A 21,798-nucleotide genomic window follows, 5' to 3' on the forward strand; every position below is an offset into this window, starting at 1 on the left:
CTGAATCTGATTATTCAGGTCCGAGCTCAATCAGGGACCTGATTGATTGATTACCTGATTGATTATCTGATTGAGAAAATCAAGATTCAAGATCTATGATGAGGCCTCACTTTGCCACAAGCGGGCTGTGAAATCGCGAACGTTAACTTCTCAAGCGAATGATCTTTTCAATCATGGAAGCTACAATATGACCTGGTAACGATATTGAACCGAAACAATAATCAAGGAAGCTGGCATAGCTCTATGACTTTGTTGTTGGCAAAATCGATGCTGTCGATGAAACGAGAACATACGTCATAGTCACGATCTTGTCCACTCACATTCGTCTCGTGCAAGATGTGATATTGCCGTACAGAAGCCGTTAGTAGGACTTATGAACTGACGTTGAGATAAGCACTACTGACAATGGGTCACTTTGTTCGTCCCTTGCTTTCTTCATCCCTGAAGTTGAAGGCTGGTGGGTCGCACAGGGACGAGGGACGGATGGCTGCATTGGGAAAGCTTTTGCAAATTAACTTTGATGGCTCACCTTTCGATACTACCTACAGATCGCTATACGCATCAACCTACAGCATAGGCCCATTTTTCATTCACTTCCTTTCACCGTATTTACTTTGAATTAAAAGGCCCAATTGTGTCTCTTCGTGCGAAAATAAAAAACCCCTACGTTGAAGTGATCGGCCTTGATAGAACAATGTCCGATAACGATCAACGATCACATACTGCTCATGAGGGAGAAACACAGAGCGAGGAGATGATTCCTCTCCAGCGTTGTCCGCATCTATCCATCAAATACACACCAGAGAAAGGTGAGTTGAAATCGAACCGAGATCGAATCCCTCAAGCCATCATACATCAACACACTTACTCATCCCGTCTATCACCCAAGCAATTCTGAAACAACATCTAAAAAGAAAGATTGGCGCACTTACTAACCCATCCCCCTCCAGGCCGCGGTGTCTTCGCCACCGCTCCCCTCCCCGCACACACCATCCTCGACACCTCGCCCGTCCTCGTGCTCTCCCCCACCTCCACCGCCACGCACATCTCGCACACCGAGCTCAACCACTACACCTACAACTGGCCCCTGCCCTCCCAGCAACGCGACTCCTCCAAAACCCAGGCCCTCATCCTCGGCCTCGGCTCCATGTTCAACCACTCGTCGCTGCGGCAGAACGTCGGGTGGACGCGGGACGTCGCGCGCGAGGTCGTCGTGTACCAAACGCTGAGGGCTGTGGAGCCGGGAGAGGAGCTGTGTATTTCGTACGGGGCGCCGGGGCAGTTGACGTTTGTGGATGCGGAGGCGGAGGCGGTTAGGAGGGAGGAAGAGGAGGAGGAGAGGAGGGAGGTTGAGGGGGGTGGGGGGTTGGGGGGGATTGAGTTGTAGGGGTTTGGGGTGTAATTGGGCTGTGATGGGATGGAGGCGGGAGGGTTGGTGTTTGTTTGAGATTTGTGTGGCGGGGGCGAGGTCGTGGACTAGTTGTTGCTGTTGCTTGTTGATATTGAAAGGGCAAAGGGTATACTGATACATCTGCTACCTCGATCTTCGAATCATAAGAGAAAGGAAGGATTAGACTCGGGGAATTGGCGAAGTCAAGAACCCGCCAGCCATCGAAAGACTCCAACGCCTCCAACACCTTGCGAGCGGTTCGTACAGGCCACCGGTCTCCCTTCAAACCCGGATGTTTCGATCCTTTTTCCCGCATCACTCCACACAAATCATAAATCGGGGAGCACAAGATTAGTACGCACCGGTAGCTTCCACATCAAAAAGGCGTTCAATCCTTCGATCCAACACCATTGGTCTCCTCCGCAGGTGGCGTGCCTTTGACTTCGTCCTTCTCCTCTGCCTCTGTGCGCAGCTCATACGCCAGATCAAAGCATTCCGCCAGCAGCGCAATGACCGAGCCCTGGCCTTCAGGGATGTCGTTGCCGACTCTGAAAGCGCCGTCTTTCTTCATGTTGTCGATGCTGTTCAGCTTCATGGAGTATGGGTACAGCTCGCGGGGGCTGTCCACGCCGCCGTTGCGCTTGACTTCTTGCAAGCATCGCTTGAGCGTCAATAGCTGGTTGTAGATGGGCAGGAGCGCCTCGCTGACGGGCTCCGAAGAGATGATGTATTGGTAGATGAAGGCGTAAGATTTGCGGAGGAGGTAGAGCAGGGTGCGCTGTGCGTGGAGATCGGCAGGTCGGCCTTGCTCGTCGACAAAGTTGCCGTTGATGCGCGACTCGTCGACCCGGTCCAATTGGCGCTGGTAGCTGTACAGATCCGTTTCGCGGAGAGACCAGGCTTGGGTCAGGTTCATCTGTTCGAGGCTGTTGCGCAGCTTGACGAGCTTGTCATATGTGTCTTGGAAACGTTCATCGATCTTGCCCTTCCTGTTCAGCTTGTCAATAGATGTTCACACCAATGGAGCAGAAATCGAAAGACGTACTTCTCTTGAATCACTTCACACCACAGCATGCATCTCGCCAGCAGCGCCTTGACAACAACGTCGCCGTCCCGAACGCCACCCTCTGTTAAGCTCAATGTCGATAACTTCTCAGCGTAAGCATCTTCGGCACTCTTGCCGTCGTGGGAGATGCGGTCCTCGTGAAGCTCATGTTGAATCGCAAGCAATTGCGATTCGAGCTCCTTCACGTCCTTAGCGGGGAACTGTACAGATACGCTGTCAGCATGTAATTATAGAGTGACAATTTCCCTTTTTGCCAAGCATACCTTTGATCGCGTGTTGCAAGCTGACAGACTTCTCAGTATGCTGACAAGCTTCTGGTAGGTGTCCAACATCTGCGGATTCAGATTCGAGAGGTTTGCCCGGAGCTCCTTCAGCGTGGTCTGGCAAAGAGCGATACGCGCCTCCAACAGCGTCACCAGGTGTGGCGAGTGAGTGTCCTTGCTCCTGGCTATCGAAGTCTCCCACTCTTCAATGTGTTGCGCAATGCCATCAAGATCCTTCGGGCTGTAGAAGCCGGCCTCCTTCAGATGGTCGAGCAGGCGCTTGACAGTCGATACGGCAGAGTAGACGGCGGGTGCTTCGTGGTTGCGGCCGATAGTGAGGAAGAACAGGCTGATGAGCTGAAAGCAGTCGTCCAGGACTGAGTCGAGCCGGTTCTGCTCGTCCCGCTTGTCGGCGCGCAGGCGATTGAGGGCCTCGACCTGGTCGATCAGCTTGTTGTAGAGGGCGATGACATCCTGCGATTTGACGTAGGTGCTGCGGTCCTGCTTGAGCAGACTGAGCTGGTCGCGGAGAGTGAGGATGCGCTCGAGGACGGGCTGTTCTTGCGGATCGAGCGGTAGGCGGTAGAGGGGTGAGTCGGTCATGGTATATGGCGTGGAGGTGTAAGTTGTCGTATCGACTTAGTGGTGAGCCTGTCGGCGTGTCTGTAATGTGCAGAGTGGCTGATCTTACTCTCGCAGGCAAAGAGCAGTCATGCGATAGATAGGTCGGCCTCTAGACAGCCCTCCAGACCGCCGCCTCCAAAGTCAAAATGACGCAGCGCAGCAGCGCAGCCCTCGCCGTCCCACTCCGCCCCACACCGCAGCCCGAAAGCCGACGCCCGCCGCCGCGCTGAGAGCCTGAGCGCCTGGCAGCCAGCCGGCGCACGTGACCGCAAACGCCAAGCTCGGCGAAAGTGGGAGTGGGCTTCGAATTTTGGAGGAGCGGCCGGCGCGGAACCTCATTGATCGCATCAACCACCACCCAGAGAAGAAGACCTTAACGTACGCTCCAGAAACGTTCTAGGCATCTCACCACACCACACCCACCGCAACAATGTCCAACGCCGAGCTCGCCTCCTCTTACGCCGCTCTCATCCTCGCGGATGACGGTATTGAGATCACCGTACGTTCATCCTCCCCGGGCTTGACTGGCGCATGCGAAATTCACGAAAAAATTCCAACACCCCCATATGAGGGCGACACACCCTCGCGCATGCGCCTGAAGGCCTCGCACGCACACCAGGGACCTCACTGACCGCGAAATTCCACAGTCCGACAAGCTCCAGTCCCTCATCTCCGCCGCCAAGGTCCCTGAGATCGAGCCCATCTGGACCTCCATCTTCGCCAAGGCCCTCGAGGGCAAGGACGTCAAGGAGCTCCTCCTGAACGTCGGCTCTGGTGGTGGTGCCGCCGCCCCCGCCGCTGGTGGTGCTGCTCCCGCTGCTGGCGCCGCCGAGGAGGCCCCCGCTGAGAAGAAGGAGGAGGGTAAGTTTCTTCGCACATTGCCCACACTGCCACGAGCGCATTCGCTGACGGAATTTCGCAACAGAGAAGGAGGAGTCCGACGACGACATGGGCTTCGGTCTCTTCGACTAAGCGTCTCGCACCTTCGACTCTTCACGGCAGGAAAAGGAACAGACCGGCGGGATGGATTCGGCGTAGCTGCCACGGTGGTGTCTTCCCTCTGGCAAGTGCGCGGCATGGACGGCCAGGACGACATGCGGCGCTCGCTGGGGAAACGGGAAGCTTCATCTGGGATGTTTAGATTCCGCGGCCATAGCTTGAATGCATGTGGCTTTGTGTCTATGTCAGGAGACCCTTTCGTTTGTGCTTTTCACTGTTATTGTGATGTGAACTGAACGGTGTGGGCTTTTCGTCTTGCTGAGGATCGAAGTGTGATTTTCTTGATTCGTGACTACGGAGGTCTCGCTCTGCACGCTCAGTCGCTGCAGCTGACTCACTACACGTCTCCTGTGATACGCCTCGCTCCGACATGCAAATTCCCGCAACAGGACCCAGACTCACAATCATGTCCTTCGTTCTGCCCATGTCTCGTGCACCCTTAGAAAAGCAAATGAAAACTCGACTCCGTCCCCTTCGCGTCCCATGCAATATTCCGGATGGTAGCCTGCTTGCCTGCCACCCCTTTCCGCTCAACGTCTGCTTGTCAACAGCCCTCAGAACCCGATCGAAAGTCCCATGCACAGGTTGATGCCGTCCACTGCCTCTCCAACAAAAACCCGCTCCTCCCGATTACTCCCCCAAATGCCCAAACGCCCCTTCCCACTCTCCACCCACAAGCCACAAAACAAGAAAGAAAAAACAAGGTGAGGGGGGAAAGAAATCTTACCTCACCGTCCAACAATCACCGATGAATATCAATTCTGCGCGCCGTATGCGGAAATCCTGCGTATCCAGTCTGATGCTGCTGCTGCTGCTGCTGCTGCGGTGGCGGTCCCTGATGAGCATAGCCGCCGCCTCCAGATCCAGGCTGCTGCATCATCGTATCCAGCCTCTCATGCATATTCCTGACTCCCAGCCCCGCAGGCGGCGCGCCATGCGTGTACTCATCCCCCAACGGCTGCGAAGGCGCGTACGCGAGTGTGGCCTGCGCGGCGGGGCCGAGGGCGGCGGCGAGCGGCGTGGCAGGGACGCTGGTTGGGGGCCCGGTGGCGTAGGGCAGGGAGGTGTTGAGGCCGGCGGGGAAAGGGGGCGCGAGAGACTGCGGGGAGGCGAGGCCGAAGGAGGCGTTGGGGTTGAGGGGCCGCAGGGCGGCGTGGTAGAGGGGGCTGTCGGAGATGGTTTTGGAGACGTCCTTGACGGCGCGCTGCACGGGCTTCATGACCATTTTGATCATCGTGATGTCGATGCGCTGTTGGCCGATATCTTTTACTTCGAGGGCGAGCTCGGCCCAGGTCTGGAGAGTGGGGTTAGAGGAGGTTAGTGAGGAGGGGGAGAAGAGGGGGACGTACTTGTACGAAAGCGTCGCAGAGCTGCCAGAAGTCTCTCTGGTTGCGTACGCCTGGGTCCTTGAGCTTCACCTGTTTCAGACGGCCTGACAACGCCTGGTTCGCGCGGATGACGGCGTTGCATTTGTTGAGGGCCAGCGACCAGTAGTGCGCAGCGCGTGCCTTCCCTGCGGTCTCCGCGTTGTCCTTGTGAACAGTGAACTCCTTGTGACAATGAGGAAGAGCGCGATACGCGACATCACAAGCAGTGCGGAGCTTGAGGAAGATTCGTTCAAACTGCTCGATCTCCTCTCCATCGTCATTTGCGACGCTGCGCATGGTGTTGGTCCTCGAAGTGGCGGCTGAGCTGAGGCCGCTGGCGAATGGCTCACCAGAGCGAAGGGCACCGGGTGTCATTGAAGTCATGGTATTAGTTCGACTGCTACCAGCATTCAAAGGAACGGGAGGTGGCATGGCGCGCAGAGTTGATTGGCTGCTAAGACTCCTCAAGATAGTCGGTCCTCTCAGCCTCCTGTTTGCGATCGGCTTTGGTTGGGTTGGAGTCACTGTCTTGCTGCTCCAGGCGCGTGATCCGCGCGTGCTCTGCTGCTCTGTCGTAGGCACAATTTTGAACCCAAGGGATTTGCAGGTATTCCTGGCTTCGACGATGGATGAGTGAATTTGGAACATAAGACAGCGTATGGTGACTGGATCCAAAACATGGACGATCTTTCGTACGAAGCCTTTAAGCTCCTTGACAAGACTGCCGTAGGAACTTATTCCGTAGTTGCACGCCAAAGCGATATCCCTGGCAATCGCAGCCTCACGCTGGGGCGTATCTTCGGAACCGCCGTCCAGTCGGTTGAGCAAGCGGTCAAGGTTTTCAAGGTGTACATTAGCAGTGAATAACTGACGTTCCAACGCAGTACGCTTGGGTGTGCCGTCCTTTAAGCTATGTGCAATCCGCATCACTGGTCGATTAAGCTCCAGGAGGGTGTATAGCAACCGCCTGGATGCGAGGACTGGTCGCGATTTGAGGATCTTGGCATTTGGATGTTGCTCTATGATCGCCGCAGCACGCTCGGTCTGATAGCGGTTCACTGGGCCGTCGATAGGGCTGGCAGCACCTGAAGATATCTCGCCGTTGCCGTTAGGTGCAAGGTACCCTTGGTAGGATGAAGCGACACTGGTGTTGCGGGAATGCGATGGCTTGATTGTCCTCTGACTTGAGCGAGACGAAGCTTGGGTGGCAGTTTCGCTGACGGCGCTGAGGTCGGTCGTGGATGTGTTATTGCTGACGGTTCTCTTGCTCGGAACATAGCCTTGACGTCGAGTTCGTATGCTGCTAAGGCTAGAGACCGTGTCACTTCGGCTGCGGTTCGCTTCTCCGTTGCTAGGGTTGAATGGCGCTATGCCAGGCCTCATGCCCTGTAGGCCAAGCGTCCCTGAAGACATGCGTGCATGTGAGCGCTTGGGAATTGGCGGTGCATGGTCCGACGGAGAAGAATTCTTAAGGTCCGAGATGTTGTCGATACCGCTGATGCTGGGCCGTACTGGAAATCTGCCGCCCATGCCCATGCCTCGCTTGGGTGGTCGTGGTGTCTCGATGTTGCTCTCGCTATGGCTTGTCAGCAGACAGGCCAACCTTGTAATGCTCCTTATACAAACCTTGTCTCCTGATCTGAATGGCTCATCAGCCTTTCCCTAAGTGCTGCCTGCCGCAAATACCGTTTCACTTGCAGGCAAACCTCCTTCTCCTTCTCAGTCTCCAATGTTCCCACTAGCTCTTTCTGTGGTTTCAAAGCATCCGCCGGCGGGAATTCAATCGGGTTCTCGTCAAACTTGAGTCTGCTCAGACTTGCCATCTCTCCCAGCGACAGAGGGAGTCGCGTGATCTTGTTCCTCGCCAATGCCAGAAACTTGAGCGACGACATGCGCTTGATGTCGTCAGGAATCGCGACAATACGGTTCTTGCTGATATCCAAAATCTCCAGCTTCGACAGCTGCAGGATCGCCTCCGGGAAATACTTTAATTGGTTCCATCGCAGATTCAGGTAGCGCAACCGGTCGCACTGGACGATCTGGGTGGGCACCGCGATCTGCGGGTTGTGCGAGAGAGCCAGCCGCTCCACCTTGTCCTTGATCAATGCAATCACATCCACGGGCAACTCTCTGATGTTCTTGTGACTGAGGTCGAGCGTGACGCCGGAATGGGCATCGCGAGGCAAGTCCCCACTGTTGGCGGTGATCACGCGAGCCAGGTGTTCGTCGTCGATATCGAGCTCCTTGCGAACATATGCCACAACCTCGGCTGCGGGCATGGGCGGCTTCGTTTCAGAGGGTGTAGTGACGCTCGCGCTGTCGGACGCCATGTCGCATTATGGGGGTAAATTGAAGTCGCAGCCGACGGGCGAGACGCCGGGGACGCAGGATTGCGGTTCGCTTCGGTATGGTCAAGCAGGGATGAGCATGTCGAGAGGGGTTCGGTGTCGCGAGTTTGGGAAAAAGAGGTGAAGTGAGGGCTGCGGACGGGCAGAGCGAATGTGGGAGTGATGGGCCGGCGTGACGTTTCATGCAGGTACTCCCGCGATTTGAGGCAGGAACGATGGGCCAGGGGTTTAGGCGATCGCGGGCAGATGTGTGGCAGCCAACCATGCGAGGATGACACGGAAGATGACGGGCGCACGCGGTTCCGCGAAAATACACGAGTGCGACGGCCTTGCTCGCCTCCATGATTAATCGCCTCACTGCTATGTTCACCTTGGTCCGTCCGCCCTACTGTTTCATCGAATTCGAAACTCCATAGGGCGGATTCGCGGTCCGCAGATCCCAAACGGCGCGCACCCGGCGGCATGTGGCATCGACCTTGGCCCGCCAAGCCCGGCGCTGCAGCATCGTCTTGACGGTCTGTCAACCCGCCACGTCTGGTGGCTCAATGATATTCCGTATCCCAGCATGCAGAGCCTCGCTCGGCATCAGGCTGTCACCGGCAGCAAGGCTGCACGCGAGATGCTACTCCACCCCGGCCTCCCTTAACCACCTCAACGCCAAAGTCCAATCCTACACCTCGACCTCCTCGGACCCATACCTCAACCTCTCCATTGAGCACCACCTCCTTCAAACCTCGCCTCCGGACTCTGCCGTCCTCTTTCTATACACCAACCGCCCCAGTATTATCATCGGCCGCAACCAAAACCCCTGGCTCGAAGTCAACCTCGCCCTCCTCAACGCCACCTCCAACCAGACCGCCCACCATGTCCTCCCCTCCACCGGCCTCTCCTCGCCCGTCGACCTCGTCCGCCGCCGCAGTGGTGGTGGTACCGTGTTCCACGACTCCGGCAACGTGAACTGGACCGTCATCAGCCCGTCCGCCGCTTTCACGCGCGACAAGCACGCGGAAATGGTCGTGCGCGCGTTGCGCTCTCACGGCATCTCTCGCGCGCGCGTCAACGAGCGCCACGACGTCGTGCTCGACCAGGGCCAGAAATCCGCCTCCTCTGCCACAAACCTCAGCCCGGAAGACACGCACGCCACTCCCTACCAGGACCCCGCGCTGCGCCCGCTCAAGGTCTCCGGCTCAGCGTACAAGCTGACGCGCGCGCGGGCGCTGCACCACGGGACGTGTTTGCTCAACAGCCCGAATTTGAACGTGATCCCGCATTATTTGCACTCGCCTGCAAAGCCTTTCATCACGGCGAGGGGAGTGGAGAGCGTGAGTTCGCCGGTGGGGAATATCCTGCTTGAGAACGAAAAGTTCGAGGACGGAGTAAGGGAGCATTTTGCTGGGATGTACGGGGAGCCGGAGGGTGGGGTCATTGAGGTTGGAGAGGATTGGTTGGAGGTTGAGGGGGTTAGGAAGGGAGTCGACGAGTTGAAGGTATGTCTTTGCCGCCCTTCTGTACTACGCCAATTTACGAACTCAGAGCTAATTACATGCCACAGTCCCTCGAATGGACCTACCTCCAAACACCGCAGTTCACTTTCAGCTCCCGCGGCACCGCAGACGCGCCCGTCGACCGATTGCCCGGCGACCATGACGCGCCGCTCGTCGAGTTCACGGCGCGCTACGGCGTAGTCACGCAGTGCAACGTCCAGCTTACGCCCGACTCGCCTTCCATCGGCGACGGCTTGATCGGCAAGCGCCTGCACGAGATCGCGGACTGGACGGAGGTGCTCGCTCAGCCAGAGAGCGGCTCGCACCACGGCTCGCGGTGGGCGCAGGTGACGGAGTATTTGCAGCGGGCCCTGCCCAGAGTGTAAATGGCGGAATATGTACAGATATCTATCTTAAACGTAGAGCGAACGCACCGCTCACAAATGTAATATTACATCCACATCATGAAATCTCTCCCCCTCCCATCACTCCCCACCCTTCCTCTCCCCCTCCGCCTCCCTCAAAGCCCCCAGCACCCCTCCAACCAAATACAAACTCCCCGCCACAACAAGCACCCCCTCCTCGCCCGCAGCCTCACTCGCAGCCCTCAAACCCGCGACCAAATCCCTCCCAAACACCCCCTCCCGCCCCAAACCCCCCGCCACGCTCCTCGCGGCCTCCAGCACCTTCTCCCCAGCCATCGCCTTCACCCACGGCATCCCCTCCACGTCCCCAAACTCGACCGCGAACACCGCGTCCCCGCCCCGCAGCAGGGGCCGCAGCAGCGCCGCCACGTCTTTGCTATCGCTCGCCGCGAGTAGCCACGTCACCTGCTTGCTTGGGCTCGCGCTGCGCAGCCGCTCGACGGTCTCGGCGAGCACGAGCGCGGATTGCGCGTTGTGCGCGCCGTCGAGGAGGACGGGGGCGCGGCGGCCGGTGAGGGGCGTGATGGAGAGGGGTTGTTGGCGGCCGGGGAAAGTTGTTGCGCGGGGGACGGAGAGGAGGGATGCGAGGAGGTCGGAAGGGGGAGGGAGGTGTAGGAGGGAGAGGCGGGAGAGGGCGAGGAGGGTGGTGTGGAGGGCGACGGAGGTGTTTTGTTTTGTGTGTTGGGGGGTTGGCATGGAGTCGGGGGTTGGTGGGGATGGGGGGAGGTTTAGGGCGGCGAGGTCGGTGGCGGGGAGGGTTTGGTGGAGGAGGGAGGGGGAGGTTGTGGGAAGGTTGAGATCGGTGAGGTGGGAGATTGGGGCGTTGGTTTTGGCGGCGAGGGTGGTGAAGGTGGAGGTTACTTCGGGTGGGTTGGAAGCGTCGTAGACGAGGGGGACGTTGGGTTTGAGGATGCCGGCTTTCTCGGCCGCGATGGCTTCGAGGGTGCTGCCGAGGAAGGATTGGTGGTCCAGCCCGATCTTGGCTATTGCTGTGACGAGAGGCTGGGCTCTCATTGTTGGGTTTGAGGGCTGTGAGTCTTCGTCGACGACTTCTTGGCCAAGGATGTTGGTGGCATCGAGTCTGCCACCCATGCCCACTTCGATCACGCCGATGTCGACATTCTCGTGAGTGAAGATTTCGAACGCGGTTGCTGTAAGGAGCTCGAATTCGCTGGCATTGATCTTCTCGCTGGCGTTTCGAAGGAGAACCTTCTTCTCGATCTCGTGGAAAAGTGCCGATGACACGGGTTGCTGGTTGATGGAGATGCAGTCCCAGCGGTCGATGAGGTGAGGGCTGGTGAAGCGTCCGTGGCGTATCCTTGGCTGCTTAGAGCTGGTTCGGAATGCTGAATTGTTGTATGCTTCGAGCATGCCCGAGATGTAAACGCATATCGATCCTTTGCCGTTGGTGCCAGCGACGTGTATGGCGCGCCATGGGAGGTGTGTTTTTGATAAGAGGCGGCTGACGCGCTGAAGGCCGAGTTCGATCATTCTTGCTGATGTTGTATTTCAATCGCCGCCATGCGCACCCAGACTCATATCATTGCAAACATGAGGTGAACTCTGAATGCGGTCTAACGCTGTGCAACGGTCGTTCACGCACGCCCTGCCGGCGTGTGTCAAAGCAGCGCGCCCCACTCGGAAGCGCGCAGGCAATCAGATCCGCCTAAGCGCGCGCCATGTGGGGCTGCCCGTTCCCGCCGATCGCTCAGGGTCAGCCTCGCCGCCTCTCCGCAAAATGATGCTGATGCTCGCGCCTCGAGCTGCAACGCGCTGCTCCAAACCACCCGCCAGCCCATCGCCCGCCAACCACGCACCGCCCGCATCATCACCACACCGCGCCCGCCGCAATCGCATGACCGCCCCGACCCTCCACGCCCACGCGACTCGCCGCCTCCCGCCATGGGCCTCCCGTACGTCTCTCCCTGCGCGCGGCCAGCCCGGCGCGTGCTCGCATCGCGAACAATAAGCTCAGCGCGACCCGCGACGCCTGAGTCAGCATTGGATGCGCGAATACACCGCATACCGCGTTACTGACCTCTGTCTGCAGCATCTGGCGCGATCCCGACGACACAAAGCCCAAGTCCGTCTTGAAAGCCGACCCGACCGCCGGTGCGCGCTCCAGCATCCGCCGACGCCCCTCAGTCCATGGCAGCCGCCGCCGCCGACTGACGCGTGAGCCCCTCCCTCCTCCGCCTCGCTTTGAGCGCTCTCCGCCGCCCGTGCCAGCGACCATCAGCCTGCGATACTCGCGACGTAATGGCGTTCCGCCCATATCGACCCTGCTCGAGTCTGCCGACCGCAGCGTGCCTCTGCCTCCGCCGCCGCCTCCTGTCCCACACTCGCGCAACTACTATAATCTTGAGCAGCGAGAGCGAAGGCTGAGAGACAGCTTGGATGATCTACACGCCCAAGCCTCGCGTCTGCGGCGTGACGCGCAAGACTTCGTCCAGGGCACTGGCGATCATCGTGACGACCCTTGGACCGAGACCGAGCGACGCACGTTGCTAGAAACTGCTGCTGCGGCGCAGTTGCATCGCCCAGGCTTGCGGCGCTCCCGCACTTTCAACACGCAGCGTGAGCCCGCCCATATCGCCATATCCTCGGAGCCTCACAACGCGGCTGAGCCGTCCGAGCACGATAGGGCTGAGGCGCCGCGGACTGTCCTGCCCACACCACCTCTGGACCAGTCAGAGCCAGACGGTGACAGTCTATTTCTTCCAGAAGGCGGCCGGGCTACCAGCCGACCTCTGCACCCTTTGAGTCGGTCATGGCGACCTGACTCTCCAGTCAACGGGCTCGGCGACCGTAATCGCAGCCCTACACCGCAAGACGCATGGGAGATTATTGAGACGACAATACCGCCAGATGCACACCTGCCCAGCGCTGATAGCAGTTTCGCCCCTGCCGCAATCTCTTTCAATTCAGCGGCAAGCAATGACACGACCATCACAGAGCCTGAGCGAGAATCGGCCTCTGGCAGCAGCCGAAGACGGTCCAGAGAAGACGAAGACGAAGAGGACGACGACAGTGGAAGCGATTCCGCCTCATCCGTCGACCCTGACGACCTCGCCTGCACCGAAGAAGAATACATTTCCGAGGCCGAAAACTTCGCACGTGACATGTACTACCACGAAATGCAATCGCCCGAAGGCCGCGCACGCATCGCCCGTCTACACCAACAAGTCAACCACCGCTTCGCGCCTGACCAGACGCCGACCGAAGTTGACATCGGCTTCCGCCTGATGCACGAAGCCTTCGACAGCGACGAAGGCCGCGAGCGCTTCTACGCCCTCCACGGCGACGACGCCATCCACCGTCTGGCCCGCTTTCGCGAGCCCCAGTCCCGCGGGAGCCCACCACGGGCCACCACCTCCCACGAACCTCCTCTGCCGAATCCAGTCTCGCCTCCTTTACGCGACGTCTCTGACGCACTCCTCAACGACTTAGACAGCGACGAGCAAGATCTCGACCAGATGCGCCGCGTCGCGAGACGTTTGGCGCAGCGGGATGACGTTCCGGACGACTGGTGGATGAGCATGGGGCTAAACTCGTCAATCGCACGGCCCAGGCAGCGCAGGCGCTCGCCGGACGGCGTGAGACGATCTGACATGATTGAGCGGACCAGAGGCGGCAGAGTCGACAGGGGTAATTCGAGGTTATGATGAGCTTGAGTGCTGACAAGTGTTGATGAGAAGAGAAGATGAAATAAGATCGTTGAGACGAAGCATGACGAATGTACGACTTATTTTGCTGCATCTGGCGCGTGTATCTATCTGAAATCATGGGCATGGGCGTGGAAGAACAAAAAGGGCGAAAGAACAAAAGAACCGAAAAGACGAAAAACGGAACCGGCGAGAAGCGTCGAGGATATATCAGAGCGATCTTTTCACCAGTATCAAAAGTCACATCACCATTGCCAGCTACACTATACACCCTTCCCTCCCAACCGACTCTCAACTCCTACTTCCTCACAACCACGCGCCAACCGCCAACCGCCCCTACCCTGCCATCCACTGACCAACACGCTCAAGCCTCCTCCCCACCCCTACCACTTTTCTTCCCCATCTCCACCTGCTCCCCGCCCACCAAACTCCCCTCATGCACATCCTCATGCCCCGCAACCAACCCCGCCCTCCCAGGCCTCCTAAACCCAGCCCCAACCTGCCTCTCATAACTAACCCGCCTCAAGCGCCGCGCCTCGCCGGGCGTCAAATGCAACTGCATCGATCTCGTCAGCCCAAAGCGTCCCAAACAGAACAGGAAAAGGAAGAATGGCAAAACGCACATAGACCTCCACCCCCACGGCATGCAGCACCAGCGCCACCCACCCGCTCATCCCGAAGGACTCGTTCAGCGCCGCCATGACTTCGAGCACGGAGCCGGACATGTTGACTCTGACCGGCGCGACGGCAGAGGGCGATGTGCAGGAGGGATAGAGGGTTGTTAGTCTGGCGGACGAGTCGGGCGAGGAGGAGGAGAGGACGGAGAGGAGTTTGGCGCAGGGCTGGACGGAGAAGTAGGCGCCCGCGCCCGGCGAGGAGAGGATGTTGGCGGCGGCGATCATGATGATGCGGAGGGTGATGATGGAGGTGAACTGCCGTTCGCGTTTGCGTCAGATGGGCTTTTTGTGGAAAGAGGGAGAGAGGGAGGGAGGGCGAGCGCTAACGTAGAACCACGTCCGCAGCATCCAGGCGCGGTGCTGGTCGATCTGCAGGCGCTTGATGTTGTAGTACGCCAGCGCGAGGCCGACGGTCGTGCCGATCGCGAGGGTGCCGACGAGGGCTTGCGTCGCGACGGTGCCGCCGAAGGCTTTGCGGGCTATCATCAGGGCGCCGGCGTTGGCGACGAGCGCGAGGAGAATTGTGAGGTAGCCGGCGATGCGGTGGAAGAGCAGGGCTTTGTGGCGGATTTTGGGCGTGAATTGGAGGACGACGAGGAGGCAGGCGGCTGGGCGGCATGTGAGGGGTTTGTTGGGAGGTATATTGGGTTTGGAGGGGACTTTTCTTACGCAAGATGGTGAACAGGTGCAGCCGGATGCCGATGGCGTAGCGGTCGAAGTTCTCGTAGTGGTAGCATTCGCCAGGAGCTGCGCGGCTCAGACCTGAACCTGGTCCGCAGAAGACGCCCCTGATGTTCAGGTACATCAGTCGGGCAAGAGTGAAGCCAAGCAATGCGCCGGCGAACGTAAACCCTTGATCAAGGTGAGTTGGAAACACAGAATCAATGTAGGAGTGGAACCATACACAGAAAGAAGTTGTAGCCTTTCGAGAACCCAAAGGCTCTATAGAGGCCTTGAAGGCCTGAAGTGCCATTGGAGTTCTTTTCCCTTCCAAACATCGTGTCTAAAGGAGGTTTCAAGTGAAAGTTTGAAATGAGATCGATTGGGCGGAATGGGAGAATGTGTGGTACATTTCTGTAGGGGATGCTGTTCATATACCTCGCGCTGTTACAATCTTCTGTTGCAACAGCCAGTGCTTTGGTAGGCCTTCGTATTGCACAGCCGGACGGATCAACAGAAGCTCCTCAACCCAAGGCCGAGATGAGCTCGCGATGGCGCCCCTAATAGGCTAGGTCTTGTTTCTCTGATGCTTGCCATGACCATTGAGATATCTTGGGACCTCCAAGCCATATGCACAGCTCGCGATGCGACCCGCATTAGGTTAGCCTGGAGATGATGTCGCCGGAGGCTTGACGAAGGATCGAGTGGCTGCAAGCCGGCGATTGTGGGACTGAAATGTGGGGCGTCGTTCGGCGATTCTGCCAGTGGATTGGGTTGTGGAGACGAATCTTGACTGCATCGATTGCGGCTGAGGGTTGCTTTAACAAATCAGGTACGATACAACACAAATGCTTAAGAACATGGATTGAGAAACGCTTGTAAACGAGAAGATGTGAATGTCTGATCTAGGAAAGACTAGTCAACAATGGCTTTAGGCGACTAACGAAGGAAGGCGAAGTGACAGAAACAGTTGAATATACTAACAGTAGCTGCCTTGGTTTACGGCCGATGTATCAAGTACGATGCGAAGGATTTACGACCTAAATGCGGTCTAGAGTCGGCTGCAGCTAAGTGCCGACCTTCAGCTAGATCAGTCCAAAGGTTCAGCTCTGTGGCAAACATCCTTGACTGCCACAGCCGCGTTCGCAAGCGTCCTCATCGTACAACTTAATAAGAGCGGTGTTGTCCTAAAACTGCCAGTTTTGATGAGCATACCGTCGGGCTGCCCCGGCCTGATACCGGTTTCGTTCAAGCATGCCCGCAAGATCTTCCGGCTGCTTCACTTGTCGAAAGCGAAAAGTCCGCTGTGATGAACGCCGACCTGGCTGTGTGCGATGTGCCCGCCACGGTGTGCAATGCTCTGGATACCTACGAGAAGAAGGGGCTCTGGACTTCAAAGATCAGACGAGCTCCACAAACCATCGTGCGAATCTACGGTACCTGAAGATCACGACGTTCCGAGGTGAGGAAGAATCGTTTGAAGGGACAGCTCTGGAGTTCGACAGCAAGATCAAGGCATCGGCCGCTTCATTGAGTACCACTAATGCTCCGCTCTTCACGATTGAAAACTGCCAACATGGTGTGCCAAACGGCTTGACTAGCGCCAACCTCAACCGAGAACAATTGTATGAATCTTTCATGGGAATATTCAACCCTAAGAACATCAATCCTGGATCCCAAGACTTCGACTTCTTCAGAATGCTGGCGATGCTAGCACCTAGTCACTTAGTTCTACAGGATGGTCTTGATGCCCTGAGCCTGATGCAAATTGGCACGGCTCACGCAGATCAACGACTGCTCGGCGAATCACTCGTCCGATATTGCAAAGCACTTCGGGGAACAAGACAAGCATTGAACATTGGTGCCCCTGAAGATGCATTGTTCGCGACTGCAAGTGTTCTCGCAATATGCGAGTTCTTCGATCACATCAACAAGACTCCGTCGGCTTGGCTTGGCCACCTTGTCGGAGTTGATCAGCTGTTGCTCGTTCGTGGCCCGAGTTCGCTGAAGTCGAAATTATCAATGCTGCTGTTTTACCAATCACGACATCCTGCCCTGTCAAGGTCTCTGCTACGCCGAAAGGCAGATCCGCTGTCGTCGCTCGAATGGCGAGCAATACTTAAACAAATGCCTCTGGGGCCTGCTGGAACCTCCATGGAGCTCGCACTACAAGTACCGGAACTGTTGGAACGCTACGACGCACTGGACACCGCGTCTTCAACCTTCTTGTCGGAAGCTGAAGCGCTCTTGTCTGACTGTCAGCGACTCGATCATGAGTATCAGAACTGGTACACTGACTCGCTACAACCCACCACGAAAACTGACATCGCACCTTACTCGACGAAAAGCATCGATAGTTTCCCAACATTCGCCGCTCTGATTCGAAACCGGAAGCTATCAAACGGCTTCGTCTTCGCAGACTCCAAGCTCTCTTCCCTCTACCGTCAATACTGGTGCTGCCAATACTTCCTCCAAAGCACAATAGCGCAATTGCGCGAGTACCTCCAGACCTCCCCCGACGAGTTTCCCGGACAACAACTCGACCAACCTCGCTCAACGAGCGACAGCCATATCGACGAAGTCGTCTTCTCACTCTGCAGGTGCATCCCCGGCCTCGCCGAGCCCATCACTGGTGCACATGGCCACATCGCGATCTTCTTGCCCTTGCGTATCGCGCTGATGCACTTTCGGTCGAGGAGACTGTGGGAGTGGGTGGGGTGGGCCGAGGAAGTGAGTGCTGGGGTCTTTTATAGGGGTATCAGGCCACCGGCTATTAAAGATGGGGATTATCCTGAGGCGAAAGCATTGTTGGAAGCCAGTGAGTAGAGCCCAATGCAGGATGACGAAATCTAGTGCAGGAAGTGTTGGTATTCTCATTTGCATGTCCATGACCCAGAATACCCAAGTCCGCCGCGAGGAATTTCATGAATCTAGCAGCCTGTATAATATTACTCTCTGATCCAATCAAACAACCATCTCCCAAACCACTTTGAAGGAATCTCAATCAGCCAGTACATAGCCTCGGCCGCGGGAATGGTGACAAGAAGTGTCGCGATGAAAGCTACGCCTGTGGCTTTCGAGTAACCTGACGCATCGTCGCCCATCATGTTGGTCACTGTTTTGATGCCGAGAGTGTAGACGATTATGGATTGTAGGAGAAAGTAACCTGTGATGTGGTCAGATGCTGATGCGTACGAAGGGTTCTGCCAAGCGGGACTTACTCAAAGATCGTTTACCGAGCAGAACAAGAAATCTGTTGCGGAAGATCGACTGAAGAACGCTTGAGGTCTCCAGGATGAGGGAGAAACCAATGATGATGAGATAGCAGTCGGCGCGGATTTGCGCGGCCGTAACGTCGACAGCGTAGTTCAAACCACCGGTGTTGTAGATACCCGTGTGGTAGTAGAGTTCAGCGTTTTGCAGGTCTGGGCGTGCGGCCGTCCAGATGAACTGCATGGCGAATCCGGCGATCATGAGCAGCGCGCCGACTGCCCAGAATGGAACACGAGTCTTCAAGACGGTGAAGTATGAGCCGGTTCCACTAGGCCTGAGATCCATGTTCATCACGGCGTCGGCGACGAGAAGACCAGATATTGAATACCACGCCCAAGAGTACACCCACCATGCTGTTAAGATAAAGGCGAAAGCTCCGATCACCCGCCAGCGAGCTCTTGTGTACGGAATGATGACCGTTGTCATGTAAACCGTGTAGCTCTGTTGGAATACCGCGGAGATGACCCAGAGCATCTGCGTGGGAAATGCGCGGTTTGCAGCTTGATTCTGGAAATTGTAGGTGGTCCAGAATGTCATGAAGATTGCGTTAAAGTTGGCCAGAGAATTCGGTAAAATGTACAGGTCGGTGTCCATGGTGTTAATACCGACGCGCTGAGCAAAATCCACGAGGTAGGCATTGCCGTCCGTTCCATGGGTGAAGGCAAAGTAGACTACGATCAATGCGGCGGCGACTGGGAACCAGAGTCGGATGCCACGACGGAAGACAGTACTTGCGAGAACGATTCTATTAGGCTCCAGAAGAAATGGCAAACATATTGTTCGAGCTGATAGGAAGATGATGCTTCCATAGATAAGAGTGTCGTTCCAGAACAAGACGGAGAGCGATTTTCGGAGTGCGAGATGCGCTGCAGAGCCATCTTCTTGATTTGTGCCCTTCACAGCGGCTGGAGTGAATGTTTGCAAGAAGGCCCAGAGAAATGCCATAGGCACTAGGATGCCTCTAACACCAGTCAGGTAGTCCTGGTTCTTGTCGTATGGCCTTGATGCTGTATTTGGAGATTGCTGTGGCAATCTCTTGGTGATAGAGGATGGCATCCAGGACGGCAGCCCATCGGGTCTGCTTTGGCGCCCATTCTCAACACCGTTCGGCGCCAGAGGTGAGATGTTCTCATCGCCGTGCTTCACAGCCATGGCGATACCGTGGTCTTGAACAATCTTTGGCTGATGTAGGTTCCCTGTCCAGGTCCGCCAAAGTGTTACTCGAGTTAGCCTTGCGTCAAGCCCATCCCTTCAAGCCGTCTATCCCTTCGCGTAGTATCTGTTGGCCGTGTATAGAGTTGACCGTGCTGGCTGACGACGTACTTACCGTTGTCGCTGGCCAACGGCTATGTCTAACAAGTCTCTGGTCGCTCTGCAGACGGGTGACGCGGCTATCCCCGTCAATAACCCAAGGCTAAGCCGTGCACGATACATGGTTCCAATATCATTTGAGCTAGCGCGCCACATCCGCATGCATGCATTTGACGGCTGAGAAGTGGGTATGTCTTGACGCAGCAGGATGGTGTGCAGGTGAAAGCAGGGTTGGGATGCGGAACCGGCTTGGCGCGCCAGCTTCACTCCTCCAGATTGGCTGGTGTCAAGGAGAATTGCTTTTACACTTCGGCCCCTCAAATCCATCAAGAGCAAGCTCAGTTCGCTGAGGCTTGGTATATGGCACCTCGCCAGTCAAGGTTCACTGGCGTGATGTTGGCCCGCCATCGCTTTGGAGACTCCACGGGCGTACAACGGTCCGAACGGGTCTCGCGTGCAGACATCTTTCGAGCAGACCAGCAGCCTTGTCATGCATAGCGCTACCACTGATAGACCGTCGACGCCACATCATATCGATGGCGTGCACAGATAGGTCTTGCGGCTCTCGCTTCTGAAGGCCCGGGACGTGTCACGGCGACTGCTGTCCCGTCTGCAATATCACCTGGGCACGACCGAGTCAGTAAGGCATGGCTGCAGCTGTCGACATGGACGAGAAGAGTGGTGCAGCACCTGCTGTGCTCGAACAACAACTAGGCACTGCTCAAGCAGTGCAAGTACAGCAGCCCGAGCAGCCTGCAGACTTACCACAGTCATCAGGCATGTTGACCACTCTCTGGCGCTGGACACCGGCCATCTTTATGGTGTCCTACTTCGTCTTCTCAATATCGATATACACCCTGGCACCAAGAGAAGCAGTCAAAGTCCTCTGGTTTCTATACTTGACCATTGGAACTTTGCTCGCTGGCACTACTCTGCTGGAGAGTTATGATGGTTTGTCACTGCTAAGAGAGGCACGAAAGACGACCGCAAAGGTCGCTAGATCTGGCTGGAAAACTGATGCTCAACTTCCATATGTCGAGCTAATTCTGGACGATGCGGACGGCAGTGGACACGAGCGTCTGCACGCACTTCGTGAGAGCATCGCCTACCCGACCGAGAGACTACGCATCACTCTGCTCCCTGACAATGGAGACGACGGCGCATTAGTCCATCATCTTTGTCACCTACAAGACCGCCAATCTGGATCACTGCCTGAATTTACCGCTATCTTTCGTGCCTCGCAAACACCACATCCTCACGCTGTCAGGCACGCTGTGGAGCGGCTAGTGTCGGACAAGAAGATCGACTTCGTGCAAAGCAGGAGTGTTCTGATTTGGCCCGCCGGCGTCTCGACATTGAAAGCAATCTACTCTTCGCTGGCTGCTTTCCAACACGACGCGATTAACGGCCTCGTCATACCCGGGCGATCCTTGACCTGGGGTTTGCCTTTATCACACGGCAGCGCTATCTTCGGCCGGACATCAGCCCTGCAAAATGCGGCCGGAGCGCTGAAAGGCGCCTCTAGCAGACACAATGGTCCCGCCCTTGCTTTCTCTGCTTATGCTCAGAATCTCAAATCAGCACACGATCTCAGCGTTGTCACGTACACCCAATGCCCACCATCGCTGCTCGGCTGCATACGCATGCAGATTGAATCGACTGCTGAGTGGGTAGCGGGCCTGCCATATGTCGCGCTGGCATTCACCAAGATGAAGCAAAACTCGGCACCGAGCGAGAAATCAGACACCAACCCTGCAGGTCGTACCCTCAAGCAGCGCACCAGCATCCTCTTTGCGCTGGTCCTGACCCGCTTGGGTTCACACGCGGTCTTGCAATACTTCAGCCTCGCGCTCGCGCTTCTCTTCAACGAGGCGCCTCATTCGGCTGCGGAGTTCTCGACGCTGATATTCTTCCCTTACCACATATCTATCTGGCTCATCGTATCAGGCCTGATATGCCTTGTTGGGACGGTTGCCATGGCTCACAAAGCAGCGTCTGAGTATGCGCCTCCCTCATGGGCATTCCCGTTCTTGGTGGTGTTGTACCCTTTCATGCTATTGGTACAGGCGTTCGTGGACGTATACGCGCAAGCTGGGATTTTTCTGGGAGTCTTGTGACCGGAGATCGGGTCAAACAAACAAATGCACATAATCCTAATCGGTTTCACGTCGGATGTAGAAAAATCGTCAAACGTTACGCATTGCGCTCGTGCTCCCGCACATGTCAGCTGCAGGCCTTGCATTGCC

The 21,798-nt window shown here is 56.8% G+C and overlaps 11 protein-coding genes across 11 annotated transcripts; 6 read left to right on the forward strand and 5 right to left on the reverse strand.

Annotated features, from left to right (window-relative positions):
• Positions 1–680: 680 nt before the first annotated feature.
• On the forward strand, positions 681–1,387 carry WHR41_04469 (uncharacterized protein; the record flags this gene model as incomplete). The annotated part of the gene is made up of 2 exons (XM_069373075.1): positions 681–809; positions 951–1,387. Exons 1-2 carry the CDS (start codon positions 695–697, stop codon positions 1,385–1,387), a joined length of 552 nt encoding a protein of 183 aa, XP_069229764.1. The 5' UTR covers positions 681–694.
• Positions 1,388–1,493: 106 nt separating this feature from the next.
• On the reverse strand, positions 1,494–3,448 carry WHR41_04470 (uncharacterized protein). The gene is made up of 3 exons (XM_069373076.1): positions 2,720–3,448; positions 2,436–2,656; positions 1,494–2,379 (listed from the first exon to the last, which is right to left on the reverse strand). Exons 1-3 carry the CDS (start codon positions 3,320–3,322, stop codon positions 1,779–1,781), a joined length of 1,425 nt encoding a protein of 474 aa, XP_069229878.1. The 5' UTR covers positions 3,323–3,448; the 3' UTR covers positions 1,494–1,778.
• Positions 3,449–3,634: 186 nt separating this feature from the next.
• Positions 3,635–4,797, forward strand: CLAH12 (ribosomal protein P1). The gene is made up of 3 exons (XM_069373077.1): positions 3,635–3,842; positions 3,991–4,204; positions 4,269–4,797. The coding sequence occupies exons 1-3, from the start codon at positions 3,774–3,776 to the stop codon at positions 4,313–4,315; spliced, it is 330 nt and encodes a 109-aa protein (XP_069229877.1). The 5' UTR covers positions 3,635–3,773; the 3' UTR covers positions 4,316–4,797.
• A 287-nt stretch (positions 4,798–5,084) lies between these two features.
• WHR41_04472 (uncharacterized protein) lies at positions 5,085–8,220 on the reverse strand (the record flags this gene model as incomplete). Its single annotated transcript, XM_069373078.1, has 3 exons — positions 7,336–8,220; positions 5,692–7,285; positions 5,085–5,636 (listed from the first exon to the last, which is right to left on the reverse strand). The coding sequence occupies exons 1-3, from the start codon at positions 8,037–8,039 to the stop codon at positions 5,085–5,087; spliced, it is 2,850 nt and encodes a 949-aa protein (XP_069229876.1). The 5' UTR covers positions 8,040–8,220.
• A 222-nt stretch (positions 8,221–8,442) lies between these two features.
• WHR41_04473 (uncharacterized protein) lies at positions 8,443–10,011 on the forward strand. The gene is made up of 2 exons (XM_069373079.1): positions 8,443–9,544; positions 9,610–10,011. The coding sequence occupies exons 1-2, from the start codon at positions 8,603–8,605 to the stop codon at positions 9,925–9,927; spliced, it is 1,260 nt and encodes a 419-aa protein (XP_069229875.1). The 5' UTR covers positions 8,443–8,602; the 3' UTR covers positions 9,928–10,011.
• Positions 10,012–10,026: 15 nt separating this feature from the next.
• Positions 10,027–11,457, reverse strand: WHR41_04474 (uncharacterized protein; the record flags this gene model as incomplete). The annotated part of the gene is made up of 1 exon (XM_069373080.1): positions 10,027–11,457. The coding sequence occupies one exon, from the start codon at positions 11,455–11,457 to the stop codon at positions 10,027–10,029; it is 1,431 nt and encodes a 476-aa protein (XP_069229882.1).
• Positions 11,458–11,737: 280 nt separating this feature from the next.
• WHR41_04475 (uncharacterized protein) lies at positions 11,738–13,894 on the forward strand. Its single transcript, XM_069373081.1, has 2 exons — positions 11,738–11,879; positions 12,017–13,894. Exons 1-2 carry the CDS (start codon positions 11,869–11,871, stop codon positions 13,629–13,631), a joined length of 1,626 nt encoding a protein of 541 aa, XP_069229881.1. The 5' UTR covers positions 11,738–11,868; the 3' UTR covers positions 13,632–13,894.
• A 101-nt stretch (positions 13,895–13,995) lies between these two features.
• WHR41_04476 (uncharacterized protein) lies at positions 13,996–15,306 on the reverse strand (the record flags this gene model as incomplete). Its single annotated transcript, XM_069373082.1, has 5 exons — positions 13,996–14,187; positions 14,255–14,563; positions 14,636–14,916; positions 14,978–15,160; positions 15,213–15,306. 5 exons carry the CDS (start codon positions 15,304–15,306, stop codon positions 13,996–13,998), a joined length of 1,059 nt encoding a protein of 352 aa, XP_069229880.1.
• Positions 15,307–17,095: 1,789 nt separating this feature from the next.
• Positions 17,096–17,794, forward strand: WHR41_04477 (uncharacterized protein; the record flags this gene model as incomplete). The annotated part of the gene is made up of 1 exon (XM_069373083.1): positions 17,096–17,794. The coding sequence occupies one exon, from the start codon at positions 17,096–17,098 to the stop codon at positions 17,792–17,794; it is 699 nt and encodes a 232-aa protein (XP_069229879.1).
• Positions 17,680–19,733, reverse strand: WHR41_04478 (uncharacterized protein). Its single transcript, XM_069373084.1, has 2 exons — positions 18,190–19,733; positions 17,680–18,134 (listed from the first exon to the last, which is right to left on the reverse strand). Exons 1-2 carry the CDS (start codon positions 19,391–19,393, stop codon positions 17,917–17,919), a joined length of 1,422 nt encoding a protein of 473 aa, XP_069229874.1. The 5' UTR covers positions 19,394–19,733; the 3' UTR covers positions 17,680–17,916.
• Positions 19,734–20,199: 466 nt separating this feature from the next.
• WHR41_04479 (uncharacterized protein) lies at positions 20,200–21,669 on the forward strand (the record flags this gene model as incomplete). Its single annotated transcript, XM_069373085.1, has 1 exon — positions 20,200–21,669. The coding sequence occupies one exon, from the start codon at positions 20,200–20,202 to the stop codon at positions 21,667–21,669; it is 1,470 nt and encodes a 489-aa protein (XP_069229873.1).
• Positions 21,670–21,798: the final 129 nt, after the last annotated feature.

Source organism: Cladosporium halotolerans (assembly GCF_011745625.1).
Source record: "Cladosporium halotolerans strain TM138-S3 chromosome Unknown Sca13, whole genome shotgun sequence".
Classification (NCBI taxonomy): domain Eukaryota; kingdom Fungi; phylum Ascomycota; class Dothideomycetes; order Cladosporiales; family Cladosporiaceae; genus Cladosporium; species Cladosporium halotolerans.

What these genes read in the sequence shown, in the direction of transcription:
- WHR41_04470 (XM_069373076.1), bottom strand. Translation starts at nt 3,322, where the DNA reads ATGACCGACTCACCCCTCTACCGCCTACCGCTCGATCCGCAAGAACAG. An exon ending in CTTGCAACACGCGATCAAAG is followed by an intron (nt 2,657 to 2,719) that starts GTATGCTTGGCA and finishes GTATCTGTACAG; the next exon opens with TTCCCCGCTAAGGACGTGAA. An exon ending in TGTGAAGTGATTCAAGAGAA is followed by an intron (nt 2,380 to 2,435) that starts GTACGTCTTTCG and finishes CAAGCTGAACAG; the next exon opens with GAAGGGCAAGATCGATGAAC.
- CLAH12 (XM_069373077.1), top strand. Translation starts at nt 3,774, where the DNA reads ATGTCCAACGCCGAGCTCGCCTCCTCTTACGCCGCTCTCATCCTCGCG. An exon ending in ATGACGGTATTGAGATCACC is followed by an intron (nt 3,843 to 3,990) that starts GTACGTTCATCC and finishes GAAATTCCACAG; the next exon opens with TCCGACAAGCTCCAGTCCCT. An exon ending in CGCTGAGAAGAAGGAGGAGG is followed by an intron (nt 4,205 to 4,268) that starts GTAAGTTTCTTC and finishes ATTTCGCAACAG; the next exon opens with AGAAGGAGGAGTCCGACGAC.
- WHR41_04473 (XM_069373079.1), top strand. Translation starts at nt 8,603, where the DNA reads ATGATATTCCGTATCCCAGCATGCAGAGCCTCGCTCGGCATCAGGCTG. An exon ending in AGGGAGTCGACGAGTTGAAG is followed by an intron (nt 9,545 to 9,609) that starts GTATGTCTTTGC and finishes TACATGCCACAG; the next exon opens with TCCCTCGAATGGACCTACCT.
- WHR41_04478 (XM_069373084.1), bottom strand. Translation starts at nt 19,393, where the DNA reads ATGGCTGTGAAGCACGGCGATGAGAACATCTCACCTCTGGCGCCGAAC. An exon ending in GCTCGGTAAACGATCTTTGA is followed by an intron (nt 18,135 to 18,189) that starts GTAAGTCCCGCT and finishes ACCACATCACAG; the next exon opens with GTTACTTTCTCCTACAATCC.